Below are 18163 nucleotides of genomic sequence, written 5' to 3'. Positions count from 1 at the left end.
GATTTAACACAAAGAGTTCACACGAGAGAGCAAACGTTTTGAACACCTTTCAGCAGAGAACGCCGACTCTGTGTCGATGTAGATGACCCCACTGTCCAGACCTCCCATACTCCTCGGCAATGTGCCCAAAACACTGAGCATTATACACAACTGAGTCTTTCCACAGCCTGACGGGCCAGTCACCTGGAAAACAACACAGGTGCCTCATGATAGCTCACGCAGAAATGATCACTGCCGTAATTCATGCTCCGTCATTCCAAACCTATGTAAGGTTATGCTGATATAGCATTTATTTTTTAAATACATAAAGATCATAAAAGGACAAAAACGGATAAAAGTGCCATTTCTAAACCTGGAAAAGTCATAGAAGCTATTAAAAGTCATAGTCGGTTCTATAAAACATTCTAATTTGCATGAATTTTAATAATTCTGTCAAGCTCTAAAATATTTGCAAAAAGTATGTTTCTAAGAAAATATTATAGTAAACATTTAGAAATTATATAAATTGAATATTGTTAAAATATTTTATAAAAAAAATAAAAATAAATAATAATAATAATAATAATAATAATATATATATATATATATATATATATATATATATATATATATATATATATATATATAGTTCTATTTTATAAAATATTTTTAGATATCTTCCCTCCTAGTTTTTCACTTTATTTCTGTCAGAATGATTCTGTCAGAAAAAGATTTGTTTTTAAAATACATGTGGTTGTTGTTCCCAAAACTTGCATATGGCCATACACAAATAAATATATATATATATATATATATATATATATATATATATATATATATATATGTGTGTGTGTGTGTGTGTGTGTGTGTGTGTGTGTGTGTGTGTGTGTGTGTGTGTGTGTGTGTGTGTGTAAAAACTCAAGGGAGAAAATACGATTCAAAAAATATTCATACAGAACAAAGTTATGCTATTTTACAATTTTACATAAATCTTAATTATTTATAATAATAATAAAAACTCAATTATTCACATGTTCGACTGGTATTGGGTAAATACTGAGAAATGTTCTTCAAATCGGACGCGACAGTAGACTACCTCAGTGAGAGCACCCCGCGGTAGTCCTCCGCGCAGGAGTCTGTCCAGGGCAGGAAGCGATGTGGAGAAACACAGCTCTCCCTTCTTCCTCCACAGATCCCATGCCTGTCACCGTCAAGAAAACACCAACTCAACACGACTAACTCGAGACTCGTGTGAAATCATCGGGGTCTGCTGATGGAGTCGGGTCGGAGTGACTCACGGTGTTCACGGCCGGTGCGCAGTCTTTACTGAGCCGCCGCAGGAGATCCAGAGCCGCGGGGTAGCTGAGTCCAGCCAGCCGCATGAGCTCCGCGGGTGAGACGGACAGGACGTCCTGCGGCTCACAAAAAGCCTCCTTTATTAATATATTAACAGCAGTAATCCGTTAGTAACGGAGCAGGGGCTTGAGTGGGGGTCTCTCACCTGGCAGGTCTCCAGTTGATGGCGCTTGAGTCGCTCGCAGAGATCAGCGGAGACTCCCGTCCTCCGTAACTTCTTGCTTGCCATCGACACCAAAATAACCGTTAGAAGAGTTATGCGACCGTTATATAACTATAATAAATGACACCCTTCCTTAAAGGTCGCACGCATGATACAGAGAACTTCAGGATTAAACTTTTCCATGGGGGGGAAAAAAACGTTAGGAGTTTTGAATTCGCCAATCGCGCCCGGAAGCTAACGAAAAAATGTAGTTCACGTGAATTGTGGGTAACGTAGTTTTTGATGCAAATAATGATGCGTTTGTTTTATTTCTATGTTTCTGTTTATATTTTGTAGTTATATTATAATTACTATTACTATTACTTTTTACAGTGCAAGGCAATAAACATATCAAAACTATACCAGTTAACAAATGCTATATATATATATATATATATATATATGTATATATATATATATATATATATATATATATATATATATATATATATATATATATATATATATATATATATATATATATATATATATATATATATATATATATATATATATATATATATATATATATATATATATATATATATATATATATATATATATATATATATATATATATATATATATATATATATATAAATAAAAGTAAATGGAATATATGCATGAACAAAATGTATAAAGTAAAATGGACAGCCTTAGAATAGCATTAATATTATTAATAATATTCTGATCATTGAGGAGTTTTTTTTTGTTTTTGTTTTGTGTTTTAAAAAAAAAAATAGGAGGGAGGCTACCGAGTAAATTAAAACTAAACAAAACAAATGTACTAGATCTTATACCAAAATGATTATAAATACAAAAAAAGAACAATATATAAATAACAAAATATTACAAAAAGCTACTATATTAAAAAAGTGTTGATGATGACAATTTATTTATTAATTTATTATTAAATACATTTTATATATTATTTATTTATATTGCATTTGAAACTTCACTAAAAATTTACAAAATATTAAAGAAATAAAGTACAGCTGGGGTCAGGGGGTATGTGATAAAAAGCATATTTTTCTTGACTCCTCTTAAAAAAAAAAAGTAAAAAATCCTGATTTGATCATTGATATTAATTATCAATAAATTGATTGATTGCCATGAAAAGTAAACGATGACTGCGTTAGTTGCTTTTAAGGGAGGCTGTGGTTATTCCTAGTAAGTTTTGATAACCTTTGTGATCCTCCCAAGTTATTTTGTCATGCCCCACGTTAGGAGTCTTTTCATAATTTATAAATTCGAATAATCCAATTAATCTCTGGAATTTCCCTAAAAGACTTATTGTTCACCTGCGTGGAAGAGAAGGAAGGTGGTGGGAATCAAAAGTTCAAACGTTCATGTTTTCGCTAAAAAAGATGCGAGGCGATAAACACGACGAATGTAAATAAAAAAAACATTTCTCACAGTGTTCTAGCATGACAAATGTGCGGGGGCCAAAGTCCCCGTCCTCAGAAATAGTTTATGGCTTTTGCAAATAAATACTTTTTTTTTTAGAGGTTCGTAATGGGGAGTCTCTGAGGGAGTCTCTGAGATGAAAACCAGCGCCGGAAACATCTGGAATGAAACGGAGCGGCCTCGGGTGGGCTCTCGAAGCGGAAAGACGTGCTGTTTCTACGGCGTGAAGAAGTATTCGGCCCCGTTTCGATGGCATCCGACGGAGACACGGGGAGGCCCATGTATGGAGAAAGCACCAGGCCTGTCTTTCGCTATCTCTCTACCTGATAGAGACACTTGGCCAGGGTCTGGTTAAAATAGACCGCGAGGAATGGCCTGCAGATAAAACCAGCCGATGCAGAAATGCGTTATCGATATTAGATATATATTATATGCACAGAATAATGACGTCGGTTGTCTTTTTTTAGATGTCGAAACTAGTGTTTTCATCAAAATGGCCCTTGTTGTTCGTTATAAGCGGATCCTTCGACTGTTGGTGTACTTTATTTGTTCGCTTGTTATTCTGCTTCTGTAAACACTGTAATGGCGTACAAGGGTCGACGGGGTTAAATGCGAACAGTTCGAAAAGCATCGGCGGCTTTCTGTCCATTTGTTTCTCGCACACACGGCCGTCCTCTTATCCTCTCTCTCGCTTTGTCTTTTATAAGAGGGTCGACAAACGACACGTGTGTGTGTGTCTGAGCGATTTATTCGGTCTTGTTTGCGTGCGTCCTGATGTAGCCGGAGAATATGCTTGTAGTCTTGATGTGTGAACAATGTGAAAATGAAAAAAAATAAATAAATAAATTTAGGACTGTAAAATGATTCATCATGATTTATTGCATTTAAAATAATGTTATGTTTACATGTGATGTGTATATATATGAAGGGATTTATATACAAAAAAAAATATAAAATATAAAAATATAAAAATAAAATATATATAAATATATATATATTATTAATGATAAATAAACTATAGATAGGACATGCAATTTTTTCCTGATGATGGAAATGGTAATTTTCACTGCTCTAGCAATTTTCTAAAAGCCACTTCGCTAATTTGTGAAGCTCAATTATCTTTTGCTGCACATGAGAAATATAATCTTTCTTTTTTTCTCATCGTGATGGATGATTAAGGGAATCTGGGCTTTGTTTCCCTACTATTTAATATGGATGGGAATATACTTCAGAGAAATTTTAATCATAAAAACTTCTAGGGGTGCCGATAATTGTGGCCAACAGGTCCAGTACCTTTATTGGTAAAAAACATTAAAAAACATTTATTTCATCATAAGATTTTCAGATTTCTGCTGATTTATTTTCCCAGCCACCTTGCTCAGATTCACCAAGGGCGCTGTATATACAAATATTTTGAAAATATGTACACGCGCGTGTGCATTTATATTAATGCCGACAAATTCTTAATGGATTAATCATATCGAAAATAAAAGTTTTTGTTTACATAATATATTGTGTATATTTATTATGTATATGTTTATACATACAAATAGGCCTACTATATTGTATTTGTATTTACATGCATATATATATATATATATATATATATATATATATATATATATATATATATATATATATATATATATATATAACATAACACATTTTTCCTCAATATATATATTGTGTTTGTATTCATGCATAATAAATATACACTAAATAAATCCCTAAATAAAATAAAAATAATTTATCAAAAACATTGAAGTTGAATTAATGCTATTAAAGTAAACACAATTAGCCTAAATACAGAAATCTAAATTAAAATATTGATTTATGACAAAGAAACAAGGCAAAAATGCATATATATATATATATATATATATATATATATATATATATATATATATATATATATATATATATATATATATATATAATTATTTGACAAAACTAAAATAATGCATTTAAATAATGTAGTAGGTCTAAGTCTCGGATAATATTTGCATGAAATCTGAATTTCATGATTGTATGCATCCTTATCCTTAAAATCAGACCAGACAGTCTGCATCTAAGTGCACTGCACTTCTTATCGTAACTAATTCCTTTATTTCCTGTAATAAATAGGCTATTCGTATGAAGTCGTATTGCACGATTTTCATACACAGGCTACATTAGGGGGTTTCATATAGATAGGAGTTCTGTCGCTGAGGAACAGACTCCGGGTTCAGTCGTGGGTGAACGAGGTCTGTGAACGCCGCGCGCGCTGACATCGACGTTCAACGAAATGAAGGGCGAGCGCGTTCCCTCGCCCGCTGACGTCATGGAGGGCGTGTCCTCGCCGGCGCTCCTGAAAGGGAGGATGCGCTCGCGCTCCGAGCATCTCCACAGAACGAGCGAGTCGCGTGCACCCCGGTCTGAATAAAAGACTTAATCAGCGCTTAAATCGGCGGAAACCGCAGCCCCCGCGCGGAACATGGCATCAAAATGTCCCAAATGTGACAAAACAGTTTATTTTGGTAAGTCGTCCATTTATTTTCCCCTTCCGTTCGTTTCGCGACGCCACGATTAAAACGACGCAGACGCGATCAAAACGCCCGCCTGCGCCGTAAATGACTCGACTTTCATTCTCTCGCGCGCTGCGAAAAACGCGTCCGCCGCGGCGTGGGCTCGACGGCAGTTACCGGGCTAATCACCCCACGCGCGATATCCTTAATAAATGAATCAGGTTTTATGATTAAGCTCCACCTGATTGCTGCATTCAGTCGCCGAAGCCGATCGAACTATTTTATTATATTTTACTATATCTTATTTTATTGAGCGTGTGAAATAAACTCGATGCAAGTCAGCACTGTGCAGATAAAGAGAGAGTTTTCCGATGGATGGCGCGTGAAATGCAGGATAAGGATGAATGAAATATACTGCACGGTACTATTAAAGCCCACAATCCCATTGCACTACAACAGCTATGCTCTTTGATTAAAACTGGTGAGTGTAAAACATGCAAGAATAATAATTAGGCGTCCAATAGGCTACCAGACTTTTTTATTTTTTTATGTGAACAGTCCAGTATTCAATTAGCATAAACCAATAAAACCAGCACTAATTGAAACAGCCACTAACCAGATTGAATAGCAGCAGTTAGTTTGATTTGACCCATTTTGTTGCTCATCCGGTCTTATTTATTCCAGTCTTTCCCTTCATTATTGATGTTAATCGGATGTGTTTTGCATCTTACGGTTGACCGTAGCCGTGCCCGAATTATTTTCGACCTCGGTAGTCCCCACGGTGAAATTAGCCATTGCATTCATTTATTATTTATCATTAACAGCAGTCGATTACACTCGTTCGTACGTTCGTTCACTCGGTCGTTTTGTTCTTTCGAGGCATAAAATCAACATACGCGATTAAACATTAAAAATCTGTCTGTGCTAATATCACATGCTGAGCTGACTCCCTCCCACTGAGCGCTATAATAATTAAAATGTGAGATCCACTTTGCCTCTGTCCGCTCCTCGCTCTCTCTCTCGAGACTTCAGCAGCTGTGACCTGAGAAAGCGTTCCTGTTCATCGAATGCCTCAAACAACCTTTATGCGTGCCGGCTGGCACACGGCTGCTTTTAAATGGCCTTTTGCCCACATGATTGTGTAGTTATGACATAACAGCGGTTTGCGTAGGCCTTTCTCTCGCAGCCTGCGTTTATCGTGAATAGTTTGCCCCAAAAACGAACATTTACTCAGCCTCAGAGCGCCCGAGAATTCCCTTCTTCACTTTAATAGGAATTTAGCATAGCATCGCTCGCAGTGAATGGGTGCCGTCAGAATGAGAATCCAAACAGCTGGTAAAAACATCACACCCCAGTCCGTCAGGTAACTTCACGCGAAGCAGAAAGCTTTGAGACAAACGCATCATTATGAGGGTTTTTTTCAGTCTGAATTAGGAGAGGAATACGCACAGGTCAAGCACCGTTTTAAAGCAAAAAAACAACCACGTTCAACGAATTGTAATTTTTGAAAATGCTTTCTAAAACCTTTTTCTTATTTGTTTCGGCCCCTGTAACTTCCTGTCGGGCCGCAGTTTTCCAGGCGTGCCCTCGCTGTGGAAACGGCTGGCTTGATGCTCAGGTTAAAGGGGCGTCGTGAAAGCATTAGGCAGACCTGAGACGAGGACTAACTGTTGCCTGTTCGGCTGCCGCACAAAAAAAACGTTCAGTTTTTAATCTTGTTAATGTCCTGCTGGGAGCGGAAAGATGGATAGGAAAATAGACAAAAAAGTAATGTTGCATGCGCTTAGCATAAAATATACATCACAAAAGCAAAATAAAAAAAACAAAAATATTTAAATATATATATATATATATATATATATATATATATATATATATATATATATATATATATATATATATATATATATATATAATTCAGTTTAGCTAGTTGCCTGGAAACAAAACTACATAGCAACGGAATGTAGTCAAACTGCTATATGAAGGAAACTATAACTGGCTCAGGTTACATTTCAGTTTCTTTTTGATATATAAGACTGGATAATACTGAGTATTATTATCCCTTACGCTCACTCAAGGCTATTTATTTGATCCGAAATATAACCCTGGAGCACAAAATCTAACTAGCACAGGTATATATGTAGCAATACTCAAACATACATTGTGGGTCAAAACGACTCATTTTTATTTTAATGCCAAAAAACAAAAATCATTATATTAAGTAAAGATCATGTTCCATACATTTTTTTTTATAAATCTCCTATATTATTACTTCATTTTTTGGTTAATAATATGCTTTGGTAAAAACATATTTGGCCATTTTTCCCTTGATTCTTTGATTTAATAAAAAATTCAAAAGAGTAGCGCTTATTTGAAATTTAAATCTTTTATAACTCTTTTATACCATAAAAACTGACACTTGAGTGCCCATGTGATATAGATAGATAGATAGATAGATAGATAGATAGATAGATAGATAGATAGATAGATAGATAGATAGATAGAGAAAGAACAATTTTTAACATAGTCGCTAGACTGTAATAAAAGTAACCCTTTTTATTGGTTTATTCCAAGTCATCTCTTCTTTATTAGCCGGTTTATTGCTTTATATGCATCATGTGCTTTCAAAACGAAGAAAATGGGTTTGTTACCCCGAGGCAAAATCCTGCAATAGAACACACGGAAATAAACACACTTCCCTAAACATCCCTGAATGGATTTCACAAAGTTTGACCTGAAACGTTCCAGTGCAGTCCTTGGGCCTCGACTGTGTGGAGATCGCCTCACGAGGGGGTTCAGTGCTCTCCGAGGCACGCGCCTGGAATATTTTGGCCTCGATACGACACGGTCAGATTTGATAAGAGCCTTTCACTCTGTAATAGTGTTTCTCAGTCACCCGCATCTCTGTGAGACAGTAAACAGACAGACATTAGGCTTCACATTATCTCTCAGTGGACGCATTAAGACACGCACCGACTGAAGACTAAACGGATAAACACGTTTCGATGGCCCGGGATAGACGAGACGAGATTCGAACCGCCATTTCATAAAAGCTCTGACGGTCGCCAGGCACCATTACAGTAAAAGAGTTATACATCGCTTGTTATAATGAAGATAGTGGCTTCAGAGAGGAGTTTTGACACTTGTATGCAAAGCGTCGTCTTGATGCGCGTCTTCAGATGAATGAAATGTCTTTGTGTCTTGTAGCGGAAAAAGTAACATCCCTGGGAAAAGACTGGCACAAATTCTGCCTGAAGTGTGAACGCTGTAACAAGACCCTGAATCCAGGAGGACACGCAGAGGTGAGAGGGAGACTGCCGAAAAACACAGACAAAGAAAGTGCTGAAGATAAAGATCCCACGAAATGCGCTTTTCCTTCGTGTATATTTTCTACCGATCCGGAAGTCTCTGCATGACATTTACATGCAATATTACAAATAATACATTTGCAAATTAACATTTTTACTGTTATTTAGTGTTATCTATATATCTATATATTATATAGTTATATCTATTTTTGAACCTAAAATGAAAATATATAAAGAAAGCAAAAAGTCCATTTGTGATCACGAATGAATCATGAATCGGAGGAATATGCACAGGTCAAGCACCGTTTTAAAGCAAAAACAACCATGTTCAACTAATTGTAATTTTTCAAAATGATTTCTAAAAATTCGTATCTGTAAGTAAATCACCACAGTTAATTTGTGATCATGAATGAATCAGTGTTTTTGAACAAAACGGTTTAGTGTAAGATTCAACGACTCACTAAGACGGTTTCCGGCTGAGGTTTGAATAGCATGCTAATGTGCTATTTAACATGCTATAGCTAAACAGAAATACAGCGCTTACCCTGTTTAGGGTCACAATCCTGAATGAATCAGCTAATGAGACTGAATTGGCCGAAGGAATGGGTGAATCGTTCAACGTATAAAAGCAACAGTTGTCCCGGCATATTAATATTGTTTGGAAGTCATAACATGATATTCATCAAGTAATTGTGCCAAAATTACTCTTTATTAATCGAAACAATCTACATTTGTGCGAAAAGGGGGAAAGAGTGCCAGCGTTTTACTGCCTCTAGTGTTCATTTCTTTTGGAAACTGTAGTGATATGTCCTTATTGGTACGTATTTCGTCCAAAAGTGCACCAGGTACGTTTATGTCACCAAACCAGGTAGCTCACTGTGTATGTGACTGGTTAAAAATTTGCAGCCTAAATTTTCCTTAAACGTGATATATTTTAAGTATGCATATCTTATTAAAACAAATAACAAAAAAAGCAGTAAAAAGTCACTTTTAAGCTGTTGTTCTTAGATGATAACAGATTCCAACAAACTGTTATCTGCAGGGCAAAGTGGCTTTTTAATGCATCCCAAACATCATATGAATTATACTGAATGCGCACTTGTGTACTTTCAGTGCCCTTTGAGTGTACTTCAAACATTAAAAGTACATTTAAAAAAAATACTTGCAGATAACAGAAATGAAAAAGGCCACTTAAAGAAAGTACACTTTTATGACCGCTTCTTTTGAAAAGCGCACTTTGTAAAATGTCAGATTAGTTTTGCTTTAAAACACATTTAAATGTAGTCTTTTGTTTTAAAGACGTGCACCGGTTCAATTGTGTCGACTAACAAAGCACGTGTATTTATTTTAAAGGTTCTAAGTTGCAACTTCACCATTACGAATGTGTAAATAAAAATATATTTCAATTCATGATTTTAATTGCATTAAGATATTTTTTTTAGTTTGTCTTAAAGGCTTGTGACTTCATTTGGCAGTATTTGGCAACCTTATTTCAAAGACAATAGATATATATTACACATAAAGACTTATCCTATATGTCCAACTAGTTGCATTTAGTAAAAATGATAAAAAAACATATTATATATATATATATATATATATATATATATATATATATATATATATATATATATATATATATATATATATATACATATATATACACATATACATATATATATATATATATATATATATAATATACACACATATATACACACACACACATATATATATATATATATATATATATATATATATATATATATATATATTTATTTATTTATTTTATTTTTTTTAAGTAGCCTATTTCGTTTCTTTACAAGGGCCAGTACAGTTGTTTGCTCTTTAGATGCTGATAATATTTCATGCTTTAATCTTTGGACAGCATGAGTGTTAATTTTTGATGGCAACAGACAAGGATGACAGGAACTGGATGCCTAATTAATCTCAGTGATGTGCTTTATTCCACTGTTAACAGCATGATGGGAAGCCATACTGCCACAAGCCATGCTATGCTGCCCTCTATGGACCAAAAGGTGCAGTGCATTTAATTAGTGCTTCAAACGCGTCTACTCATAATTTGTGGGGTTTACAGCAAGTAGGACACTTGTTCCTTTGATGCTTCAGAGCCTTAATGAGACAGACAGCCTGCACAAGAGCAGCTTCAATTTCCGATCTTCAGATATGGATTAAAGTGCACCCAAAAATGTCAATGTTGTCGCCATTTACTCAGACTCATTTTTGGGGGGGGTCCTATATAATGTTGGTTACTGTTGTTCTTTAAAATATCTTCTTTGGTGTTCTACAGAATAAAGAAACTCATACAGCTTTGGTACAACGTGAGGATGAGTGAATAATGACAGAATTTTTATTTCTGGGTGCCATATCCCTTTAATGTTACGCGAACGTAAAGCCCATGATAAATTCTTATGCACCGTGATGTTGAATGAAATGAGAAACGAAGCAATTGTGCGGTCTGCCGTATTCCTGTAGGTGTGAATATCGGCGGGGCCGGGTCGTACGTCTATGACACACCTGTCAACGACGACGCTGCCCCTGTTGCTATGGAAACCAAGCCCAAGGCTGAAGAGAAAAAGACTACCAGGGGCCCAGTGAAGGGTGAGTTGTTTGAAGAGGGACTAAGACTACCATATCAGCTTTGACAAGCCTCCTAAAAATGGGAAATCTTTAAAGATTTTTATCAAATCAGTAAATGTAAGAATAGAAGTTGTACAGTACTTTTTCAAGTTGTCTTAGAAAACCATGTTAAAATTGATCAAATGTGTATTTCTTGTGTATTGAATTATGTATATTTATTGTTTTATGTGTGTAAAAATATAAATACACCTGCATGTATATATTTAAGAAAAATATGTATGTGTATATCAATATATATATATATATATATATATATATATATATATATATATATATATATATATATATATATATATATATATATATATATATATATATATATATATATATATATATATAAATACATAATAATAATATATATATATATATATATATATATATATATGTTTATAACTATCCTTTATATGTCGGCTTTACTACACCTTACTAAGTATAAGCAATGCATTTGCGACATTTGCACGAGCAATTTATTCTGTGCTTTCTAGAGCAAAGTGGGTGGTGATAACGAATGCTGCATTATATTTTTACGATTATTGCATTTATGATAACAAAACGTCAATGATATTTTTTAAGAACAACTCTTTCCCCCGATTTTCTCCAGCCGCAAGCTTCAGTTCGTTTTCCGGTCAGCCGAACATCTGCCCAAGGTGCAACAAAACAGTGTACTTCGGTGAGCGCTGACATTCAGACTACAAAGTTCACCAGATACGGACTTGTGCCGGAGCTTGTGTGCTCAGCAGCGCCGGGACACACATTAGCATTTCCCGAGGTTGCCTGACGCTCACAGAAGGGCCTGTGTGTCTCCTCCTTTGTGTTTCAGCTGAAAAGGTCAGTTCCCTGGGTAAAGACTGGCACAGACCCTGCCTGCGCTGTGAGAGGTGCAGCAAGACTCTGGCTCCGGGCAGCCACGCAGAGGTGAGGGGCGGCTTCAAACACACAAATAGCTAATTCTGCTGTATTTTGCGACGTTTTCATATATTTTCGTCTCGTTCATTTATATGGCGCGAATTATAAAAATACATTTTGACATCTCCCTGCCCCTTAAAGTACATTTTGTGATTTAAATGTTTCATTTTTCAGTCTGAAAATATACATATCGTGACGTTTACTACATATAGGTACATGTACTCGAAATGTGATTTTTGATGGGAAATTGATTTAATAGATATGTGTTTATCCTCTGATATCATAAAGGTGCAGCTCAAAAATATGTATACTTAACTGTTGTGAAATGCATCCAAATTTGATGAAATACTGTACATGGGTTGTGTTTTAATCTACAGCACGACGGTCAGCCTTACTGCCATAAACCCTGTTACGCCGTTCTCTTTGGGCCGAAAGGTACATTTCCCATTGTCCGTTTGTCAATTTCACTGTCTTACATATATTAAAGGGGTCATGTGATGTGATTTCCAGTTTATTTGAGTTTACTGTAAAAGAGGAGTAACAGTAATGTTCGGTATTTGGAAAGCACAGTTTTTTTGAACATTCAGTCTGTGTAAATATAGCATTGCACCAAATACACCTACTTTAATACTATAATACTTTTCAATTACTTTTCAACTCTATATTTTCCAACCATGAGTAATGTTCTATTGTCATTCAGCGTAACGGATGTATTTATGTAGTAATGAAACAATATGCCATCTCTGATCTGTATGCACAAATATCCATTAAATAATGCACAGATAGCCATTATTAATGATTAACGAACGTTCTGTATAATTCATAGATTGAGTGATACATAAATCGTTATTAGTTAACTGTGTCATGTATTAATTCCCTAGTGGCATATTATATTAACTAATGAAGAAAATTCATATTTTAATTAAGATATTGGGTCGAAGCCATGCCTTTTAACTTTCAGTTGTCTGCTTTGATTAATCATTAGCCAATAATTTACAAAGGTCCCGTTATGTTACTACTTTAACTGTTGAAGCACAGAACTAAGTAACTGTTAAATATGTAATTGTGATTATGGATTTTGTATTAGTTAGTCAAGTAAAGCAAAAACGTAAAAATAACTTTGCAAGTCATCACCTAATGATTAATTAATGCAGATAGCTGGAAGTCAAAAACACAAATTGTGGTAATTAACTTATGAGTTTGCACTATTAGTTAAAATAATAGGTTATTGGGGAATTAATACTTTATTACACATTTAACTAATAGCAATCTATTGATTACTTAGTGTTTGAACCATATAGAATGTATGCAGTATTAATATTAATAGCTAATGGTTAAGTCCTTCATACATTATACATTAACTAATGATTATCTGTGAATCAAATAAGCATGGATTAATGCACATTAGTGCCAACATTTTGTTACACTGAATGACATTTGTTGTGTAAATCACATTCTCTAAAAAATGCTGAAAAAATTAACTTTGGGTTGAAACGCTCCAGCATTTTTTAAAGTGTAGTAAATCGATTTGATGCTTGAAACCCTATTCATCTTTGACCCGTGATGCTAATAACTTCGCCGTTTTTGTTCAGGAGTGAACACTGGAGGTGTTGGCAGTTACATTTACGAGGACCCAAACAATGAGGGCCAGTCCTAAGAAAAACAGCCACACCAGCAGTATTGTTAGCAACCTTAGATTCAAGCCTCTTGTCTGCTTCCTTTAACTCCACTTCCTCTCTTTCTCGAGTCTGCACTGATCTTGTTCATCTACAGAGTGCCATACATACTAATTGTACTAAAACGAGCTAGTATTACTACTTACTAACGGGGATATGTGTTTAGACTTTTTGCTGTATTTATATATGGTTTATATATTTTTAAGGACGTGGTTAGGGTATTGAGTTTTTTTGACTGTGACATTGAATTTAACACAACAAAATTCTGTTCAGAATAAAATGTTTTTGCCATTAGTTCTAACATGTTTAGTTGTGTAGCACTTTAGCACTCTTATTTATTAAAGGCTGGTTTACTGACACCATGTTTTCTGAACTTTGCACTGAAGGTCTGTTTGTGTATTTAAAAACTTTGTATTTGAAATAAAAAAATAAAAATGGTGAGTGTATTAAGTTTTATTTCGTTTCACTTTTGGGATGGCTATAAGAAGGATTTAATGCCAATGCATTCAACAACAACAACAACAAAAATACTCAATAAATAAATCAATATAAATAAATCTATATACCAACAAGGATCTGTCACAGCTCATGATGATAGCAATGAACGAATGCATGAATGTTGTTCGTTATCCAATTAGTTAATAAATTAAGATAACACCGCACTAAAAGCCAAATATGCTTCGTTACATAATATAGTGATGCTGATAATAACGATTAAGCTCTAAGGTATACCGTGTAATCAACTAGTAGGCTGGAATAGTCGACCTCAAAAATAGGAAATGCATTTTAAACCATAACAAAGCAGTGCATTCTGGGTAATGTGGTCCGCCGTGCTCACGCGCACGCTGTCATTCCACACTCCGCATTCCTGCACCGATGTCTGCTGCGGTAATTTTAGCCGCTGTCCTCGGCGGCGGGGTTCTCTTCATCGCCCGGAGAATATTCTTCAGGCGGAAGGCGCTGAAACTGCTGAGCTACCCAGCGGGTCTGATGCGCGGAAAGACCGTGATAGTGACCGGGGCGAACAGCGGCATCGGGCGGGCGACGGCCGCGGAGCTGCTGAAGCTGCAGGCCCGTGTGATCATGGCCTGTCGGGACGGGCAGAGGGCCGAGGAGGCGGCCCAGGACATGAGGAATCAAGCCGGTCCGAATCAGGGAGAGCTCGTGATCAAACACTTGGACCTCGCGTCGCTCCGGTCTGTGCGCAGCTTCTGCGAGGAAGTTATCAGGGTTTGTTTACAACTCTTTCTCTGTCAGTCATTGAAAATAGGTTGCATGTTGTTAAATATAGGCTACAGCACCACAGAGTACGAATCAGTAAACGTATGGCTCAGGCTCAGGTAATGGCTCAGGCAAAAGTCATTGAGAACAGGATCAAAATAGTTCACTTGAACCTTAAATAGTGATTCGACTTTGTGTAGCATAACTGAGGCCAAGCAAGTGAGCATGCAAGTGTTCCTCGATGAAATGAGCTATCCATTGTCCTGAATATGATATGAAAAGTGATATATTTTGTATCACTTTGATTATATTGTCAAAAAACAATTGGCAACTAGCCACCAGTCAAGAAAAATATTAATGGATTGCATTTTATCATCTCTTATTATTATGGTAATTAAACCATAACAACATTGTATTAACTGTGGGTATTTTGGAGTTGAGTTATTTTTAAAATTATATTTTTTTGTAGGGACACATGGTATTGTATTAACAACAGTGGGAACCAAATAGCCATTTAATACATTTTCATTCATTTGCTTAACATAAAAACAGCAAAGACGAAAAAATAATGCGAGATGAATTGTTGAACTATTACTTTGGCCAGAATAAATTTAATTAATGAATTATATGAAATTGTAACAAATTATAACTTTGGTCGAGACTTGATTTTGAAGGGCTGACCCCATTCACACCAAGCGCAATAACTATAAATATAACAAAATAGATGTAGTTCTAAAAATCAGTGTTAAAGAATAGGAGAGTCCTAACGCAAAGAGAAACATTATCGTTGGGATCACCAAACAGAATCCATCCTGCTGTAAGGAGTTCAAGAATTTAAAGCGACAGATGTGCACGCACTTAGAATAAATAGATGATATAGTTCATTGGTGTGGACGCTAATATCATTATCTTTATAGTTAACGTCTTTGGTGTGAATAGGCCTTTATTCTCAAAACATATTGTCACAAGGTAAGATCCACCAATGGGTCGCAGTGAAATCTGAAATTGTTATCATGACTTAACTCATATGAGACATTCTTAATCCTTTATTAAACAGTTATTGGTATAGAATATTTAACAGTAAATGCGTATTTGATAAATTACATTTTTGACAACGCACACCAACAGGACCAGCTGATATGTCAGAGAGTCAATATCTAGCTACCTAAAATTCAGTTGGATAGAATAGCATTTTAGATATACCTCAGCCTCTTCAGACAGGTTTTCAGCATCCACAGTTTTTGCCTCTGAAATCAATCTTAACCAAGCTAAACGACTATACCACATAATTGCGTCTAAAGTTTTTGCTTTCTTTATTGCATTAATAGACCAAGCGTGATTAGATTACAAAGCATTTCTAAACTCCTAATTCTGTTACAAATTAGGAGGAGCCGAGGATTGATGTTCTTATCAACAATGCTGGTCTCTACCAGTGTCCCTACAGTAGGACAGAAGAGGGCTATGAAATGCAGTTGGGAGTGAACCACCTGGGTCACTTCCTTCTGACAAATCTTCTGCTGGACCCTCTAAAGCAGTCGTCTCCCAGCCGTATCGTCGTGGTCTCCTCCAAACTCTACAAGTATGGCAGCATCAACTTCGAGGACTTGAACAGCGAACAGAATTACAACAAGGCTTTTTGCTACAGCCAGAGCAAGCTTGCCAACCTACTGTTTACTCGCGAGCTGGCCCGTAGGCTGAACGGTACCGGGGTAACCGTAAATGCTCTCACTCCGGGTATCGTAAGGACCAGATTGGGCCGGCACGTCAACATCCCCCTGCTGATCAAGCCTCTTTTCTTGCTGGTCTCTTGGTTGTTCTTCAAAAGCCCACTGGAGGGTGCTCAGACCCCACTGTACCTGGCATGCTCGTCTGAAGTTGAGGGTGTGTCTGGAAAATGCTTTGCTAATTGCGAAGAAGAACAATTGCTGTCTAAAGCCACCGATGACCATACTGCTAAACGGCTCTGGGACCTGAGTGAAAGCATGGTGGGGCTTAGGAGGTGAAGGGAAGAAGCAGAGCCACTCTTCACAAATTTGGCGATTGCAAACCTCGAACCTCAGTGGATTGGATTTTCGGGGAGTGCTTTTGGCCAAGTACCTGAGGGACTTACTGGATAAGGGAGAGGAAATTAAAATGTCCATCTGTTCCCTGTATCTTTGCTGCAGTGTTTTCAGAGATGGCCTCAGGCTTGTGACTCACTCTTCTCTGTGAATGAGAGCCTGAAAGTATAGAGTCCGACATATCCCTTGAATACAAATGACAGAAGCAACGTGCCCAAGAAACATATGGCTCAGAGCTAACATGAATATAGAATAAGACGTACACCACTGTATATTTCTCGATGTACATTAACTGGTGATTTGTGACCAAGTTATTACAATACGTCAAATGTTGTTCAGCATAATTTGACAGACTTATTCTTCTATGAAGTGAACTAGTCATACTTTAGCCTCCCAGAATATCATCTTCTCATAACCTGGCAACTCCCACCCTGTGACTCATTTCGAGATGTATTTGCAAATGTTCAAATGACATCCCAGTGTCCAAATCAAATCACTAAATCAAAAAGGGAACACGTAGGTTGTGGCTCTGCAGATAGTGTGGTGTCACTACTCAAACAAAAAAGTGAATCAGAGTAAAATTCCATTACATCATCTATATACCTCTGCGCATTAGCTATTGTAAGAAAATTTCATTCGCGGCGGAGCTGTAGGGATTTTACTGGCTACTGTCCTTAATCACACGCACAAACATGAAATGTTCTGAGTGTAAATGCTGCGCTTCTGTTATTCTGTAAAGACTGAATAAAGTGAATGCTGGAAAGAAACTCTGTCACTTGTGGAGGAGGACCAAGGTCCTTCCTTTGTATGCTGCCATTCACATACAGCAAGGAAACATTTCATACAGGAAACAGAAGTCCAGATTATAAATTCTTCCCATTAC

At 36.2% G+C, this 18163-nt stretch overlaps 3 protein-coding genes across 5 annotated transcripts in view; 2 read left to right on the top strand and 1 right to left on the bottom strand.

The window, feature by feature from the left end:
• rad51b (RAD51 paralog B) overlaps positions 1-1723 on the bottom strand; it is a 28883-nt gene extending 27160 nt beyond the window's left edge. The window contains exons 1-4 of one of the 2 annotated variants that reach the window (XM_043220010.1): positions 1481-1723; positions 1278-1397; positions 1076-1180; positions 47-183 (exon numbers count right to left, since the gene is read on the bottom strand). In XM_043220010.1, the coding sequence (XP_043075945.1) occupies positions 47-183; positions 1076-1180; positions 1278-1397; positions 1481-1564 (446 nt within the window). In that variant the 5' untranslated portion in view covers positions 1565-1723. The remainder of the gene's footprint in view (positions 1-46; positions 184-1075; positions 1181-1277; positions 1398-1480) is intronic. The other variant, XM_043220011.1, reaches the window with a different exon arrangement.
• A 3554-nt stretch (positions 1724-5277) lies between these two features.
• On the top strand, positions 5278-14437 carry crip2l (cysteine-rich protein 2-like). Of its 2 annotated transcripts, XM_043219238.1 has the most exons (8): positions 5278-5460; positions 8656-8750; positions 10738-10795; positions 11253-11378; positions 12019-12087; positions 12238-12332; positions 12701-12758; positions 13916-14437. In XM_043219238.1, exons 1-8 carry the CDS (start codon positions 5418-5420, stop codon positions 13978-13980), a joined length of 609 nt encoding a protein of 202 aa, XP_043075173.1. In that variant the 5' UTR covers positions 5278-5417; the 3' UTR covers positions 13981-14437. The 2 variants fall into 2 exon arrangements, with proteins under 2 accessions (XP_043075173.1, XP_043075174.1); XM_043219239.1 differs by lacking the exon at positions 10738-10795 and having other exon boundaries at positions 5439-5460.
• A 221-nt stretch (positions 14438-14658) lies between these two features.
• Positions 14659-18047, top strand: rdh14b (retinol dehydrogenase 14b). The gene is made up of 2 exons (XM_043219237.1): positions 14659-15229; positions 16606-18047. The coding sequence occupies exons 1-2, from the start codon at positions 14876-14878 to the stop codon at positions 17221-17223; spliced, it is 972 nt and encodes a 323-aa protein (XP_043075172.1). The 5' UTR covers positions 14659-14875; the 3' UTR covers positions 17224-18047.
• Positions 18048-18163: the final 116 nt, after the last annotated feature.

Source organism: Puntigrus tetrazona, chromosome 20, assembly GCF_018831695.1.
Source record: "Puntigrus tetrazona isolate hp1 chromosome 20, ASM1883169v1, whole genome shotgun sequence".
NCBI lineage: Eukaryota > Metazoa > Chordata > Actinopteri > Cypriniformes > Cyprinidae > Puntigrus > Puntigrus tetrazona.
The sequence above is the reverse complement of the archived record's forward strand: the minus strand, read 5'-3'. Positions and strand labels throughout refer to the sequence as shown.